At 50.0% G+C, this 17,274-nt stretch overlaps 7 protein-coding genes across 7 annotated transcripts; 3 read left to right on the forward strand and 4 right to left on the reverse strand.

Annotated features, from left to right (window-relative positions):
- Positions 1-1,369: 1,369 nt before the first annotated feature.
- On the reverse strand, positions 1,370-3,104 carry PENARI_c004G03777 (amino acid permease; the record flags this gene model as incomplete). The annotated part of the gene is made up of 3 exons (XM_022629050.1): positions 1,370-2,464; positions 2,522-2,723; positions 2,782-3,104. The coding sequence occupies 3 exons, from the start codon at positions 3,102-3,104 to the stop codon at positions 1,370-1,372; spliced, it is 1,620 nt and encodes a 539-aa protein (XP_022490941.1).
- A 574-nt stretch (positions 3,105-3,678) lies between these two features.
- On the reverse strand, positions 3,679-6,096 carry dbp4 (RNA-dependent ATPase HCA4; the record flags this gene model as incomplete). Its single annotated transcript, XM_022629348.1, has 1 exon — positions 3,679-6,096. One exon carries the CDS (start codon positions 6,094-6,096, stop codon positions 3,679-3,681), a length of 2,418 nt encoding a protein of 805 aa, XP_022490846.1.
- Positions 6,097-7,242: 1,146 nt separating this feature from the next.
- PENARI_c004G11946 (uncharacterized protein) lies at positions 7,243-8,160 on the forward strand (the record flags this gene model as incomplete). The annotated part of the gene is made up of 1 exon (XM_022629481.1): positions 7,243-8,160. One exon carries the CDS (start codon positions 7,243-7,245, stop codon positions 8,158-8,160), a length of 918 nt encoding a protein of 305 aa, XP_022491257.1.
- A 2,125-nt stretch (positions 8,161-10,285) lies between these two features.
- On the forward strand, positions 10,286-11,020 carry PENARI_c004G06750 (uncharacterized protein; the record flags this gene model as incomplete). The annotated part of the gene is made up of 3 exons (XM_022629205.1): positions 10,286-10,348; positions 10,394-10,437; positions 10,489-11,020. The coding sequence occupies 3 exons, from the start codon at positions 10,286-10,288 to the stop codon at positions 11,018-11,020; spliced, it is 639 nt and encodes a 212-aa protein (XP_022490930.1).
- A 367-nt stretch (positions 11,021-11,387) lies between these two features.
- Positions 11,388-12,437, forward strand: PENARI_c004G12117 (FAD synthase; the record flags this gene model as incomplete). Its single annotated transcript, XM_022629491.1, has 1 exon — positions 11,388-12,437. One exon carries the CDS (start codon positions 11,388-11,390, stop codon positions 12,435-12,437), a length of 1,050 nt encoding a protein of 349 aa, XP_022490750.1.
- Positions 12,438-12,996: 559 nt separating this feature from the next.
- PENARI_c004G07574 (uncharacterized protein) lies at positions 12,997-15,696 on the reverse strand (the record flags this gene model as incomplete). The annotated part of the gene is made up of 7 exons (XM_022629241.1): positions 12,997-13,279; positions 13,338-13,643; positions 13,699-13,793; positions 13,846-14,026; positions 14,076-15,011; positions 15,332-15,450; positions 15,664-15,696. The coding sequence occupies 7 exons, from the start codon at positions 15,694-15,696 to the stop codon at positions 12,997-12,999; spliced, it is 1,953 nt and encodes a 650-aa protein (XP_022491059.1).
- A 211-nt stretch (positions 15,697-15,907) lies between these two features.
- On the reverse strand, positions 15,908-17,188 carry PENARI_c004G00601 (uncharacterized protein; the record flags this gene model as incomplete). The annotated part of the gene is made up of 3 exons (XM_022628891.1): positions 15,908-16,642; positions 16,760-16,950; positions 17,032-17,188. 3 exons carry the CDS (start codon positions 17,186-17,188, stop codon positions 15,908-15,910), a joined length of 1,083 nt encoding a protein of 360 aa, XP_022490795.1.
- Between the last annotated feature and the right edge of the window lie 86 nt (positions 17,189-17,274).

Here is a 17,274-nt window from a genome sequence, read left to right on the forward strand (position 1 = left end):
GTGCCGTAGTCCACTTTTCGAGACCCAGATTGCCCAATACAATGTACGTATCTAAATATACGTAGGGACGCATAGTTACATTGCATATATAGTCATCTGCAAGGGGTGAATAGCGGGATGTAACGATCGCCATTTTCCATAATGCCGGCTCTTTCTGCCCAGTTAGCTTCGAAAATGAAATAAAGGGGTCGCTGCTTATTGTATGTATAAGGGAGAGAATTCCATGATCTAGGAGGTGCCAGATATTTAGTCTCAAAAGGGGGACAAACAACTAAGCAAGAAGATCGGAAAAGATAGTCCTTCAATGCCCCCCATTCATATAAAATGCCCTTTCGCTCTGCACAATCTTGCTTAACGCGCATTTCTTCACTCTAGTCACCTTTTCACATTCTTCGCAAGCATGCAACTCTCTTGTTATTTTCCCGCCGCAAGTGTGCTCTTAGGTCTTGCTCTAGCAACGACAGAAATTAAGGGCACTCAAGTAAGCCACAGCCCAACCTAGGGTATCATCCAAGAGAACTGAGACAGTAACTGTCTAGGTGGTATTCCAAAAACCGCACAGTTACATAGCACTCTTCGTTGGAATAGACACTGGCTGTGTAGACGTGGGCGAGGAGTAAGTATTCTGTGTAATAATAGAGAAAGATTTCAGATCTGACAATTACAGCCCATTTCTCGCTATTGAGTTTCAAGCTCCGCGATGCGTTGTGTCGTAAGTTTTTTTATTGAAATTGCTTTATATGCCCTACCAACTCACAGGCATGTTTTGTTAACTATCATCGTAGGGATGCGGCTTGCGACGACAAAGGACAGGAGCTCGAAATAATGGCCCCCGGCAAACAGCTCGATACAGAGTTTACTGCTCGTAGCATATCCTGCTACTCGAAGTAAACCATGATTATAGTTGCATGGATCGTGAGGGCAGTCCTCTGCCCTTCCACGTGACAGCTTTCGGGACTGGATCTATTGGCTTGGGGTTACTGAGTACCGTAATGATATCAGATCTACACACAATATAAAGATGTGGGTTAGATTTCCATTTTCAACACTAATCTAGGTATTCCTGTAGATCGTGATATATGTACTCAGTTCTCGAGATGGAGCCCTCGACTTAGTCTTTTAGCAAGTTAACACTGTTCTACTCAACAGCACCCTCGTGCGCAAGGGCCTTGACACCAAATTAGTAGTGGCTGAATCTTATTATCCCCTCATGATTCTAGACCCAGCAGGCTGTCTACCGGCATACGCGCAGCTAGTGAACTTAGAATCCAGAATGAACATGCAATAAGCTATGCAATTAATTGTATGTGCATATGACCAATGTATGTAGTGGAGTATCATAGAACCAAACCAATTATTTAGAAAAGACCTAGAAAAACACCCACTGACCAAACCGCTGAGCCTTGGCCCAAAGACCCTTTTTCTTCTCCGTAATCTGACCCTCCCGCTCATCATAACCCTCCTCCTGGGTAGGGTCATAACGATCAGTACGGAGATCCATCTCAGACTTCCTCACAAAGTGCGTCCTCTTAACCAATTTCCAAGCAAGGAACATAACAATCATAATAGGAATCTCGATATAGTACGAGACGAAATCCACATCCTTGAAATGCGGACTGAAACACTTCCACCCCTGAACTAGAACTAGAACAATATTCAACCCAACAGCGAAAATGGGTCCATATGGATAGGTCCAGTTCTTAAAGGGGAGGAGGTGCTCGATTCCCTGCGCACGAACAGCAGCCCGGAACCGCAGTGATGCGAGACCGATACAAATCCAGGAAAGCTGGTTCGAGACTCCGACGATGTTCTGCAGCCAGGACCATAGCTTGCCGGCGCCGATATAGCTAGCTCCAAAGCAGAGACCGCTGATGACGGATGTGGCGAGGACTGCTACCCAGGGGACATGGAAGCGGTTGAGGTGGCCGAAGAAGCGGGGCGCGTAGCCGTCCACGGCGAGGGTGAAGAGGAGACGGGATCCGGCGAAGAGGGCGTGGTTTGCGGCCGAAATTACGGATGTCATTATCACGGCGTTGATGAAGCTGCCTGCGACTGTGGAGCCGGCTTGTTGAAAAACGATTGTGAAGGGGCTTGTCTTTGTATCGCCTTCGGAGAGGCCCTTGTATGTGTAGGGGACGTTGAGGCCGACGATTAGGATTGAAAGAAGGTAGAAGAGAACGATACGCCAGAAGACGTTGCGGACGACCTTTGGCATGGTCTTTGCTGGGCTTTTGGTTTCTCCGGCTGTGATGGCGATTGATTCGGTTCCGCCGTAGGCGAACGAGGCTGTCACGAATACTGACGCAAAGCCACCGATACCGTCAACGAAAGGCGCATCTCCTATATGCCAATTTTTGCCACCGATATATTGATGATCTGTGTTTCCACCGCAGTTTACCGCGATGCCAAGGATGATGAAGATGATGATGGTGATAACTTTGAGTAAACTCAACCAGTATTCAACCTAGACAGAACGGTTAGATCCAACGCACGGTAAGTAAACGACAGCAACAAAACACACCTCACCATAAACCTTGACGGACAGAATATTCAAGGCTATGACGACTACCAAAAAGATCAAACTAATCGCCCACCCAGGGAAATTATCAGTCCAATACTGCAACAACAGCTGCAAAGCAATGATATCAGAAGCCGTAGAGACAGCATCATTAAACCAATAATTCCAAGTCAAGGCAAAACCAAGCGCATCATCAACAAAGCGACTAAAAGTAAAAGCAAGTCAGCAACCAACCCCATCTGATCAGAGCGAAAGGTACTCACCCAGCATAAGTACAGAACGATCCGGCCACGGGCATAAACGCAGCCATCTCACCCAGACAAAGCATGGTGACAAAGACAATACCACCACAGATGGCATAAGCAAGAAGCATCGACGCAGGCCCGCCCTTGGCGAGGGACTCGCCAGTTCCGAGAAACAGGCCTGTGCCGATCGTTCCGCCGATGGCGATCATCTGCACCTGTCGTCCGGACAGGCGGCGGGCGAGCTTGTCGGCGTTGACCATTGGGTTTGGGAGGACATCTTCGGCTGTTAAGCCGGGGGCCTTGGAGGGTTCTCCGTGAGGCTGTTTCTCGATGTCGGCCATCGTGAATGTGGTGTGTTTGTGTATATATGGTCTGTCATTGTGTTAGTATCCATTTAAAGGCACTTGATGCTGAATAGAAGGGCAAGGCAGTCGATATCCGATCTCACTCACTTTTGTATAGATCGATTTAGCCCTAAGTCTCGTGATCCGCACGTGGCATGTGGCGCCCACTTTGAAACTTGGCGTTTTTGACAGCTCAAACGATATCAACCACCCGTTTCCCCAGATATCCGAGTGAAACAGAGATATGGGGAGAGGAAGAACATGCTGATCCTGCACTCCAGACTGAATTCTCGCGATGGCGTGATTGAGGCCTGTGATGAGTGGACGACAGGGGTTGCATACTTGTGTGTCATGAAAACTCGGTCTCCACCTACCCCGGCAAACGTCGGCAAATTCTATACTTTTGATACTTTAGCTTCATCTTTACTTCTTGACGATACCCATAGCTAGATACTTCCACTGAGCCCTGTAGAGGAAAATTACTCGCTTCATATTCATATGTACTTATGCATACATGCTTTTGACACCCATAACATTTTTATACGCCACGGAAAACCTTGAAATAATGCACTCAACCCAAAAGACCACTGGCCAAAGCCTCCAGATCTCCCAAAGTCTCGATGGACTTGGGTTCCTGACTCTTCTTGCTCTTCTTGGCCGGCTTGTCGCTGTCGCTGTCCGGCTCGGCAAAAGAGACACGCTGCTTCTTGCTGGGACGGGGCTTCTCGTCCTCGGAAGCAGAGCCAGAATCTGAGTCGCCGGGAATCTCGAAGGGAACGTGAGGGAGATGCGAGAGGCTGACACCGCCTTCCTCGTCGTCCGACGCAGCCTCGGCTTCGGCTTCGGCACGCTCCCGGGCCTTGCGCTTCTCCTTCTTCTCGCGACGCTTCTCGCGCATGACTTCCTTGTCCTCGATATCGGCTTGGCGGGTACGCTCCGTCTCGCCAGCGAGGAACTTCTCGCGCTGGGTCTTGGCGTCGCCGCGAGCCTTGAACTGTTCCTCGTCTTCCATCTCGTAGACCTCGTGGGCGTTGCCCTCGTCGTCGTAGACCAGCTTCGTACCCTTGCCCTTGAACTTGAGCATTTTCTTCTTGGATTTGAGTAGCTTCTCGCGGCGCTTGGAGTCGATGACCAGTGGGTCCTGGCCGTCCAGATGCACCACCTTGGCGCCCTTGGGGATCTCCTCGGTCTCGGACTCGTCGGTGTCGGAGGAAGCACCTTGACCGAGGTTTTCGTCGCCTGCAGCAAAGCGGCGCTTGACGGAGAGGAAATCGGCATCCTCGTCGGCCTCTTCGTCGGCAGCCTCGTCCTTGGGCGCGCCAGTGGCCACCATGGTACCGTCGTCGTTGATAAGTTTAGAGTAGTGGTCCGCCAGGACGCCCTGGTTTCGTCGCTCGAACATACGGTCGTAGCGTGTGCGTACCTCTTCCTTCTGATCCTTCTTTCCTTCGGCGTCTGAGTCGTCGGACATGTGTGCCATTTTCCAAGATTCGTTCTTGCGCTCCTTCGCATCGTCACCCTTGATGAATTTGATACGGGGAGCACCAGGAAGACCCAAGCTACCTGCGTATTCTTCCAAGGGGAGCTCTTTGATCTTGAAGGTCTCCTTGTCCTTTTGCACGTAGATCGACTTGACGTAGGAGATGAAAGCCTTCTGACCCAGATACTTCAGCTCTGGGTCCTTGAAACACATGTTTTGCAGCTGGTTCTTGACACTCTGCTGCTTGTTTGCCTTGGTGTTGATCTTCTCGATCGGCACCTTCTTGTGCTCAAGCTGCTTGAGGAAGCCCTTCTCTTCACTGGGATCCAGGAACAATACAGCACGGCCGATACGCTCGTACCGGGCTGTCCGTCCGACACGATGAATGTAGGTATCGGCATCTTCGGGGCAGTCCATTTGGATGACCCAGTCAACTGCGGGGAAATCCAAACCACGCGCAGCAACATCAGTAGCGAAGAGGACTGCGTGCTGAGCCTGGGAAAACTTGGTAGTAATATCCAATCGACCGCCTTGCTTCTGTCGCCCGTGCAAGTGCATCAGAGAAATACCAGGCTGCAGGTGTCGCAAGGCCTCGTAGACGTAACGAACTTGCTTTCCAGAGGACAAAAACACCACGGTTTTGGATTTGAGGTTGCTGCGAATGAAACTCCAGAGGGTATCCAGTTTCTGTGGCAGAGGAGTAATGGTGTAGTGTTGCTGGAGAGTCGACGGAGTGGCAGCGGCAGCAGATTCGTGAACCGAGACGTACTCGGGCTCCTGCAAACTCAGACGGGCCAAATCACCAACCTTCTTGGTCTGTGTAGCACTGAACAACATGGTCTGGCGCTTGGTCGGGAGATGGTCGATAATCGCATCCACGGTCTTCTGGAAACCCATGTCCATGATACGATCGGCTTCGTCCAGCACCAGCATCTGCAGGTTATTCGTCTCAAACATGGCAGTCTGATCCAAATGTTGCAGCATCCGACCGGGCGTGCAAACCAAAATATTCATGCGTCCCAATCGGTCCTGTTCCTCGCGCAGACTCTTTCCACCAATGATCAGACCGGCCGAGAAAGCGTGATTACGTCCGACTTTGCGCAACACTTCGAAGATCTGAATTGCCAACTCGCGGGTCGGCGACAAAATAAGGGCACCGAGGCCGTCCAATTCGGTCCATTGCCTGCGATAGAGGTTCTCGAGGATGGGGACGAGGAAGGCGAGGGTCTTTCCGCTACCGGTCTTAGCGGCACCGAGGATATCGCGCCCCTTGAGCGCATGGCTGATGGCACGGGACTGGATGTCTGTGAGGGTTTTGAAATGAGAGGCTGACAGTCCAGCGGCTGTTGGTTCGGAGAGTGGAAGATCGGAGAAGGATTTGATGGCGGCTTTGAGGTCGAGCTCTTCGACTCGCTTGACGAGGGATGAGATCTCGTCTTCCCCACGCTTGCGCTTCAGGGTCCTCCCCGAGACTTGAGGCTTCTTGCCTTTCACTGTCCGTGGCGCCATGATGCTGTTGTGGTGAGTCTTGAAAATGTCGCGGGCGGTGACAATAGCTTTTTTTTTTCTGAGCTGACTCAGCAGCTGATAAGGTCCACCCGGTGGAGTCCCAAACCTTCAAGGCCGGCCCCGTAGAATGGGCGTCGAATCTCCACTCCACTCTCTCCCATGCATTTTGGCAGATCCCTAGAGGATATACGAGATTATCCGTTAGACAATGAGCCAGAAAATGGACTAGAAAATGAGCTAGAGAATGAGGTATGTTCAAAATACACTTGTAGGAGTGCATTATCTGACTACAGGAGTGAGCATATACTAATACTGATCTCCTTCAGACACCCCCCACCAGCTAGTACTGCTGTGTATCATTTCTACATCTGATCTTTAGCAAAGGGCGTCGAACCTATGAAGAACAAGGCTCATTGAGCCCAAACGAACTGCACAGTCTGCACCTGAGTGTAGAGCCTTGCCCTCCTGTGGCCAAGAAGGTTTGGGCTGGCTTTGGCGGGGACAAGGCAAAAGAGGAGCAGCCGTCGCTTTCGAGGGTCGAAAGCGTCATTGATCTGACATTCTAGGCCCGTGGCAGTTGCTATGGATATTTTCATACGTAAAGTAACAATTGACTGAGTCATTCATTAGGCAAATAGGATCGCTTTGCTTGTTTCCACAAGCAGATGAACACACGGGGGGCTCAGGTCTAAAGTTTGATCCACCGTAAGATTTACAGTCCAGATAGAGAGCACGGCGGGTTGCCCGGACCAATCTGAGAACTGGGGCACTATACCCTGCTCAATAAGTGACGGGAAAGCGGAGAACTAGGATATTCCAATGGAAAATGCTGGGGGCTGATTATTGAATATGGTTATACCCAAGTGCAGCTTGTGCGGGTTCGGTAGGCGCAAGTGGAGGAGAGAATGGATGAAGGGGATATCTGGGTCGAGAATCGCTAGATACAAAGTCCTGGGGGATGCTTAACGGGCTACCCGTTTCCAGCGGAGCAATGTGGACTCCGCCGCACGGAGTTAGCTAAAGCCCGAAGTAAGACGGACGAGACAATCATTTCATCTCCCACTTATAAAAGCAGCCACTGTCCAAAGTAAAATAACATCTTTCATTTTATCAAGAAGATTGACATTCAATTCTGAATTCTACAATATGTCGACCGTCATTGTATTTGGGCCAACCGGCAACATCGGCTCCGTCGCAGCCCGCACTGCCCAAGAGCATGGAGCTAAGGTTGTCCTAGCCATGCGCGATCCGAAGAAGACCATTCCGGGTCTGGGCTCGGAGCAGGAGCAAGCTGGGGGTTTCGAAAGGATTCAAGCCGATTTGACAGACGCCGATTCCGTCGCTGCGGCCGTCAAGAAATCCGGAGCCAAGCGCGCGTTCATTTATCTCGCCTTCGGCTCTTCAGACCACATGAAGTCCGCTCTTGAAGCTTTGAAATCCGCTGGCATCGAGTTTGTCGTATTCCTGAGCAGCTACACCATCTCGGGCGAGGCCAAAGACGTTGAACCAAGTGACATCATTCCTTACATCCACGCACAGGTGGAAATCAACCTTGACGAAATATTCGGGCCTGAGAACTACGTCGCCGTGCGTCCTGGCGGCTTCGCCACAAACATGCTGCGTAACAAGAGTGACATTGCAGCTGGGGAGGTCAAGCTTTATACACCGAACTTCAAGCTCGATTGCGTCACACCTATTGACATGGGTCGTGTCAGCGGAACTATCCTTGCCCAGGGACCAAAGAATGGACAACGAAAGGTCTATGTCTACGGTCCTCAGATCATCTCGATGTCAGATGCCATTCACACTATTGCGAAGGTTCTGGGCAAGAATGTTAAGATTACTCCTATTAACGCTGAAGAGGCTTTGGAGCAGCACCTTAGCCATGGTCTGCCTAAGCCGCTAGCGGAGTATATGATTCGGAGATTCGGAACTGATGAGAATGCGAATGTCCCGCGTGCTTATTATGAAGAGGGTGTTCAGAATGTGCAGCTTTACACTGGAGCACCTTCTACTAGTTTTGAGAAGTGGGTGGCTACGAACAAGGATCTGTTCAGTGCGTAATGATATTGAAGTCGAGGTGGGTAGCTTATGTTTTTGCTATCTTCAAAATGAAACGACTGTCACTGAGAATGTACATATAAGTTATAAGTCATTGAAGGCATTGAATTCTGATTAACCTAGGCTTCCAAGTCCACGGCCGGTGCCGTTCAAATTTATAGCCCTAGGGGGAGGGAGCAAATTGATGCGTGCACAGACTTGAAGAATAAGTTAAACATGCAATTAAGGAATGATGAGAGAGTGAAGTGGATTCGACAAAATGAACAGTTCGCTCTACCCCACTATGAAGCAAACAGGCGTTTATTGATTTTATTGCTCTTTCTACACCCCAGAACCCTTAGCAATATCTTAAGCACGACCAAGTAGTTCCAATTGGCGGCAAAAGATAAGTGTTCGCATAGCATTGATTGACCAGATTGTCTACTTCCTCGGACCACACCATCCATTCTTTCTCCTATGCCATTAATGAAGTTCATCGAATACCAGCCCCCAGCATTTGTTTCCATTTCGCAAATCTTACTCTTATGCCCTCCAGCTGTATTAAATAGTTGCTCTTGTCCAGTGTGTAGCCAATGTTTATTTTTTTGCGCCAATCTTCATCATATCATACTTTGAGACCGGTCACTCAGACCAAGAAAGTTGTCGCTTCCTTTTTACTCCTCTCCTAAGTCAGAAGAATGTTTTTTTTTTAAACGGATTCCTTTAGACAGATTCTAGGCCACACAGAAGATCAACAACCACCCACATAAATAGCCCTGATAGCGAAGTGTCCAACTTTGTTTTCACGTTTCTGCTGCACGAGGACAGGCGACGCAACTGCATACAGCCTAAACATAAAAGCGAGTCCCTAGTGTGTGGAAATAGGTAACAGCAAAGCACCTATAGTGCAGACCTACGCTGCTTAGGACTTCCCGGCTCCGATTTGATTCAATACGGGATTGTAGCCATGTCTACTGCAATATTCGTGATAACGATGCTTTTCGCCGTTAGGATATGGGCCGTTCTAATCCTATCATACGTGACGCAGTATCCACTAATGTATATTCTTTACAACTCTCTGCGATAAACTTTGCTAATCTGCTCTAGAGGCTTTCCGCTCCGCTACTAATTAATGCCTAGGATGCGACAAATTGCGCGGTTGAAAGCGATGCTTAGACGGAATTTACGCTTACGCAGCCTTTTATTGGACAAAATATGTTAAACTGTATCGTTGCTCGCAGCTTTCGGCTCAATCGCACACTTGAACATTAGGAGCAGTTAGATATCTCTGTGGCTAACAACTTAGCGAGATAGTACCTAGCTAACTACAACGCCTCCTATATTGGCTCCTTATGCACCAACTTCTTACAGAGCTACTATGCGATGAATAGAAGTACTTTATGCCATAACACACCACCATTTTCATGTCACCGATTGTGGAACAATCTAGGGCTACCGACGAACTAAATGGTTGCAGTACTCTTTATTCTTCTATTATGGTGGGTCTATAGCTATCATACTACTACATTTTCATTTAAAGAGAGGTCTAATGATAGATGAACTCGCACTAGCATGCGGCTCTCTTGTGTAACGAACTGGATGTGAACACATATTTTCTGCTAGTCACACTAGTCATCTTGCTTATACTATGATGATGATATCGATGATAATGTATCAAGTTTACCAATTATAAAACTAGGAAAAGGCGGGTTTCAACATCAGTTGTTAAATAGTCATAGACAAATTGCCACGCTGGCGAAGGAAAAATACGGCGCCTCAAGGAAGCCGTGCGTCTGGCCGACTAGACACTATCTTACATACAAGAGCATACATCCACGTCGCATAACATGCTGGTGTCAGGAATGTATATTAGACATATCATATACATCGTTACACACATTTTGCGGAAAGCAGACCACGGAACATTATGAGCTATTTATTTGATATATAGATCTTATAGAGATATATTCCACTAATATGATCTGCTGTTTAAACACTGCAGCATAAAAGAGCCACACAAGAAACAGGTAAAAGGTATGTACAGTATAGACGCAAAGGCGGTGAATCAGAGATGATCTGCCGGCCAAAATGTCGCTATCGTTATCACCTTGGCCTTGGCTTTTCGACTCATTCGCTTCAACAATTCACCATGGCGGACGAGGACCAGGATATCTTTGACTCGCTGGAGCGTGAGGCCTCCGACTTTGCGAAGGTAAGTTCTCTTGACAATGCACGTGTACTGCGACTAACAGCTCAGGATGCCGAGATCGACCGCATCTGCAAAGCATTCACTCTCGATGCGTAAGTACACCCCCCCAATTTGTACCCAAAGGCCGAGACTAACGACCACAGCTACGCTGTCCTAGACATCCAGCCTGGTGTACCGGAGAAGGACATCAAAATCCAATACCGCAAGAAGTCCCTCCTCATCCACCCTGATAAAACCAAGAACCCCGCTGCGCCCGATGCCTTCGACAAACTCAAGAAAGCGCAAACTGCCCTACTGGACGAGAAGCAGCGCACTTACCTAGACGAATGCATTGCCGACGCGCGACGACTCCTGATTCGCGAGCACAAGTGGACAGTCGATTCGCCGGAGCTCCAGACGGACCAGTTTAAAAAGGAATGGCGGCAGAAGACTGTGACTGTTCTACTGGAGGAAGAAGCGCGACGGAGACGACAGATCAAGGCGCGCATGCAGGAGGAAGGTCGCGAGCAGCGCAAGGAGGATGAGGAGATCGAGGCGCGGAAGCGGAAGCGCGATCATGAAAAGAAGTGGGAGGATACTCGGGACGAGCGCATTGGGAGCTGGCGCGACTGGCAGAAGGGACGCAAGGGCGGCGATGAGAAGAAGAAAAAGAAGAAGATGAAGGTATTAGGATGATTGTTTTCTCTACGTTGTTCTGTCTCTTTTTTTTTCGCAGAGCGGTACTGGCGTTTCTGGATGTACACCACACGAGTAACACGGCAATTGCAATTTAAGCATATCGAGCATTTCAAGCATTCCAAACATGTTCAGTATCTCCAAGTTGACCTCGTAGTATATAAGTAGCCGAGACACATGTCCACGAGAATCTACCGAGTTCCACAGATAAGCTGCGGGGACGTGGGGTCCCGAACCTCACTCTTTCATACATCTTGTATATATCCAAACCCTGTCTCCGCAAACATAACATGCAGATGTGGAATTTCCAGAACTAAGCCATTGTCGAAAATCCCACCCTCGACCCTCTCGCCTATCGTCCCTGAACATGGCCGAACCCGTTCCAGTGCGAGCCGCAACCACACGGCCACAACGGCCAGAAGACCACCTCGCGCCATTCCCACCAGTCCCGAGCACAAGCACAAGCACAGCAGGAACCGATCAATTGAAGCCATCCAGCAAAATATCAACACAAACCGAGAATGGAACAACACATTGCGGCGAACCAAACTCCTCCCACAGCTCAAATGACGACAACAACCTTCCACCCCTCCCAACAGTCGTCGCCCGCATCCACGCCCGCGTGCAAGCCTTTCTAGCCGAATCCCACCCGAAAGACTCCCTCCTAGCCTCAGTCCAGCGCCAAACCCGCATCTCCCTAGACGTCGTCGCCACAGCCCTAAAGCGCTACAAACTCTCGGAACTGTCGGTCTCCTACAACGGCGGCAAGGACTGCCTGGTCCTTCTAATCATATTCCTGGCTGGTCTGCACCCATCCGCCAATAACACCAACATCAATAGCACTTCTTCCTCCGAGGAAACCGAACCATCATCCCTCTCAGCACAGGCGCTCGCAGAAGCCGAGGCCCAGATCGCCGCTGCAACTTCCATCCCGTGTATCTACGCGCTCCCGCCTGACCCGTTCGATGCGGTTGAAGATTTTGTCGTTACTTCTGCTAAAGCGTATCACCTCTCCATAATGAAATATACGACTGCGCCGCCGACGACGACGCTGCGGTCTAGTTTTGAGGATTACTTGTCGCGGAACCCTGGGATTAAGGCGATTTTTGTTGGGACGAGACGGACGGATCCGCATGGGGCGCAGTTGACGCATTTTGATCGGACGGATGGAGGATGGCCTGATTTTGTGCGGGTGCATCCCGTGATTGATTGGCATTATGCGGAGATCTGGGCATTTATTCGGCATCTTGATTTGCGGTATTGTTCGCTTTATGATGAGGGATATACTAGTCTAGGTGGGACGTCTGATACGCATCCCAATCCGAGATTGAGGAAGGGTGCTGATGGACAGGAGAAGGATTATCTTCCTGCGTATCAACTTACTGAGGATATGGAGGAGAGGCTTGGCAGGAATTGAGTCTTACTCTGAGCCTGATTTGGGGCTGGTGCGTCCTGTGTATAGAAGGTTCCCCTCTTTGATCTCATAGATTGCACTCTACAGTTGTGCTCGCGCACCTTGGAATTTAGTCAAGGACAGTGATGTTAGGTCATGAATCCTATCATATTAGACTGCGCAACCCCTCTGGTCTGAACCTTATTGAAACGACGCCTCGAAACATGCATCCTGGTACATACAGCTGAAAACATAGAAAAATCAGAAGAAGAAAAAGAAACGAAAACGCGAGCCCAACATCCTTCCATCAAGCACCATAAAGCATACAGTCGAACCCGTAAGAATAATGTGAAAAGTAAGAAACAGAAACCGAGACCCATCCATATCATGAAACGAAAACAGTAGAAAGAAAAGACGTCAGGCTGAGAGATACATCGTCGTACATTCTGCGAATGGTAAAACATGCCACGAATGTTGAATATTGAAGAGCATTCGAGAGGAACACTGGGCAATCTTACCGGCTGTTAAGATTCCATAAAGCAACCCAGACAAATAAATATGCAAGAGCGCTGAATACATGCAGCTAAGTGCATGAGCGGGCTGGAGAAACACAAACCTCCATGCGAGAAGGCATGGGCGACATGGATTCTGCCCTGACGTTCTCCTTGCGAGGGGGGGTCGACATGTAGATCAAAGGCTCTATTTCTGGGGATTCAGGCATAACAGTCTTGGAGGAACCCCCGGAGAGATCAGCTATTGAGTGACGGCCCTTGGAGAAGCCGCGGCCGCGGTATGCGGGCGTGTTGTCAAGGGCATTGAGGCTCCGAGTGGACAGGGAGCTGGATGGATTCTTCATGAGCGGGTGGCTGTAATCTTGGTCAGTATATTCTGATGCAGCATCATGTTGGGGATCGGGAGACATACCAAGGAGAAATCGAAGTGGCTGGTGTCCAGTTGGAGTCCACTCCAGCTGGAGAAGTGTAGCTCACTTGAGAGTTAGGGGTAAGAAGAGGGCCACGTTGCATCGAAGGGGATGGAGTAGAGCCTTGAACCACCTCAACGGAGTAGTTATACTCGCCGGCGCGGTAAGCTCGACGCTCGTTGCTCTGTTGCTTCAGAATCTTCTGAGCCTTGGTATCGGCGAAGCGCAATAGCAGCTTGACACCATGATCCTTTGTGACGTTGTGGAACTCCATCAGCACCTTCTCGGCAACATCGCGGTTCTCGAAACTATAGCCAAGAGATTAGTATGGAGAAGCATGCAAACCAAAGAATGTTTCGTTACCGTGCAAAGCCCACTTCCTTGCTCACACCAGTCTTCTCATCGCGACTGATCTTCTCGGAGACAACGCGCCATGGCTCGAAATGACGTCGCAAGTCCTGGTCAAGGTTAATATCCACACAGGCTGGCTGCAAAGATTCCTTCACTTACAGCTTCGGTCCAGTCAATCGGGATGTTCGTGCAGTAGATGTTGGTAGAAGACCGATCCTCCAGGTCTTTGAGACGAGAGTTGCGAGACTTCTGGGCAAAGCTAGCTTGGTAGCCAAGATAGAAGAAACCGCGAATGCAGTTCTCGCAGGACTCGAAACTGTAGTATTGAACGAACCCAAATCTAGGTCAAGTCAGCATGATTCATAACGGGGATCTTCTGGGCGCCATACCCTTTGCAGAAACTGGTGTCCAGGTCAACAATGGCCTTGCAACGTTCAATTTTTCCAAACCGAGCTGCATAGGCATGCAGCATCTCATCCGAGGTCTCGGGCAGGAACCCACGGATGTAGACATTGGTAATGCCCTCGCGGTTCTCCAGGCATTTGGCAAGTGTCAACTCAGATGGGTTGGTCCACATAGCAGGCACTGCGCGAGGAATTGGGGGATCTTGCTGGGTCAGGGCCTCCAGGTCTTGGATAACGTACCCGTTGGGTGTCTTCATCATCTGAAGGGGAAGTGCAATTGATCCCATCTGTGGCATCATGTTTCCATAGGAGTATCCAGACATGGAAGGGTCCATGGTGGGAACGTAGTTCGAAGGGAAGTACTGGATTTGACCGGTGTTCTCCGTTTGAGCTCCCTTCTGACCATCAGTCCATGTAGCTTGCTTGTTGGCGTCCTGCATGTCGTAGTTCATCATGTAGGGCCACGAGTACCCACCAGGAACCACAGGTCCCATGTTTGGATACATGCCAGCAGTGTAAGGGAATTGGCCCACCTGATCTGCTTGACCAGCGACGCCATTGGGAACAAAGGAAGAGACGGCTGGAACGCCATTGAACATGGTAGAGTTGGGAACAAGGATAAATGGGCTGTTGTAAGCACGGCCAGCATTCGACCAGTCCATGTTTGTATTGACCTGCACGGGCGCAGCACTATTTTGGCCACCATACTTCGGACGAGAGTTCTGCAGGTTCATGCTTCCGAACCTGTGGGCAAGCGATGAAACGCTGCTCTCCCGGGAAGAGTTGCCAGGGTGTTGGTATCTCGGACCATAGGGAGTACGAGGCTCATTTTGGTGGTATGGAGCCGATTGACTGCTGGTTGTCTGGGCAGAGCCAGTTGAATTGGTGTGTTGAGAGCCTTGGGACGGCATCATGTCTGTGCTGACAGAGATTGACCATGTTAGCGGACTCTTCAGGTCTTGTGATCATGGGAGCACATGAAGAGGCATCGCAGGGGTTCTATAGTTTTCCAATGGATCAAAAGGTCTGGAGGCTATAGACTCAGTGACAAGGAATCTCACCTGGATTCCCTGCACGAATCTATATAAGCCCTGACACAAATGAGGTCTGGCCCTGTCCAGCCGTGTCGGTCCAAAGTTAGCCAGCGTTGGATGGAAAGAACAACAAAACAAGACCAACCGCAGACAGAAACCTGGGAAAGACGGGGAGTGGGACTGGGAGTGGGAAGGGGAGTAGCTTACCTTCGGTGCAGGACTAGGCCTGTTTGTTGACTGACACAGGCAGAAAGGTGTGCTCTGATGATAGGACGCTCTGGCTCAATGATCCAGGGCGTTGGGAAGAGTTGAAAGACAATGAACGTCTAGAAAACGTTAAGCTGATGATGGGACAGATGAACTGCACAGAGCCAGTGGAGGGACAATGAATATGATGATGGGGATAGGATGGAAAGAGAGGTGAGAAGGAGCAAATAAATAAGACGAGGCCAAAGCCAGTCACGAGATATACAGGACAGGGCAAGGTGCAGGAACCATTGCGGTGGAGGAAGAAGAAGGAGCGATGGGGAAGAAATTACGGGGGCAGAGGTGATGTTCCAAATCACCGCCATTGTGTAAGAGAAAATGAACCTCCAGTCTGTGGCATTGGACAGAGACTGGATCAAGGAAGAAAATCGTAGAAAACCATGAAATAATGTCATTGAACAGAATGCTTCTATCAAAGGCCACATCTATAACACAGGACAGCCGAAGATGCATTGTAACAAGGGGAATCAGAATGACCAGGCAAAGGGGATGAATGCATACACAAGATAGAGAAATTCATTCGGATTTCTCCTGCAGCCACTTATAAACCACCGAGAAGTCTTTACCCCGGTGCGCATCCTCAACAGCTTTATATACCTCACGAGCCTTGTCGCCCAAAACAAGAGGAGTACCAGACTCTTTCGCAGCTGTGATGGCCAACCGTAGATCCTTGTGCATTAGACTGACCCCAAAGCCACCCTCATAACCACGGGAAGCAGGAGCCGTCTCGACAACACCAGGAACTGGGTTGTTAACCTCGGAAGGCCAGCAGCGGCCCGTAGAAGAGTTGATCATCTCAGCTAAAGCCTTGGGCTCCAGACCCCATCGGACACCAAGGTTCATAGCTTCAGCAGTGGCGATGTTGTTTAAAGCCAGAATGTAGTTATTGGCTAGTTTGCCAGAGACACCGGCACCAGGGTCACCAAGATGCCACGCTTTCTTGCCCATGAGGGACAGCACGCCGCGCACGCGCTCAAGAAGCTGTCCTGTTTGGGAGGAGGCGCCGAACATGAATGACAGCGTTCCTGCGCGAGCGCCAACAACACCCCCCGATACGGGGGCATCAACGAAACGGCCCGCTTGGGTGGTGTGGATTGCGCTTGCAATGTCCTTAGACGTGACAGGGTCAATGGTGGATGTGTCGATGAACAGACGCTCTTGTGTGAGCGGTGGAAGCTCGCCGTGTTTAAGAATAGAGTGAAACACTTCAATGACATGCTGAGACTCGGGCAAGCTTGTGACCATCACTTCCTACATGACCAGAAGACAGAGTTAGCAGACTGGGCAATGCATGTATAAATATGGGGGATAGTTGCTGCATGAAAGCGGGCCAGATCCGCAGTTGCTAGCATAAGGAACAAGCCATACCGATTTCTCAGCGACCTCGCGCGCATTCTCAGCAATCTCAACGAGACCCTCACCGGCGCCAGCGCCGGTACTGCGCGCAGCCTCTTGAGCCTCCGCAACAAAGCGTTTCATAGCGTCTTCGTTGATATCGCGCACAATCAGAGTATCGGAAGCCGGGATCTTGGCACGCAGGTTCTTGGCCATGTGGTATCCTGCAGCGCAGTTAATGCACAAGTCCGATGCAAACACCCACAATCCGAGGTTTCGCAATTCCTGTAGATATCAACACATACCCATTTGTCCTAGACCGACGAAGCCCCACGTTGCGTCACGGTGGACCGTCGTTGAGAAAGCTCGGGCCGAGCTGGACGGCCAGCATCGGAGATCCACTGCGGATGCATGAGAGAGAGTGGCCCGCCGTGGGAGTGACAGAGCTGTTCGGAGACTCATTGCTTGGTGTATTTGGTGTATTACCTGTGCCCTCTAGAATGTGACGAAGAGAGGTAAGTGGTGACTTTTAGTAGGCGTAGGAAATG

Source organism: Penicillium arizonense (assembly GCF_001773325.1).
Source record: "Penicillium arizonense strain CBS 141311 chromosome Unknown PENARI_contig004, whole genome shotgun sequence".
NCBI classification, from domain to species: domain Eukaryota; kingdom Fungi; phylum Ascomycota; class Eurotiomycetes; order Eurotiales; family Aspergillaceae; genus Penicillium; species Penicillium arizonense.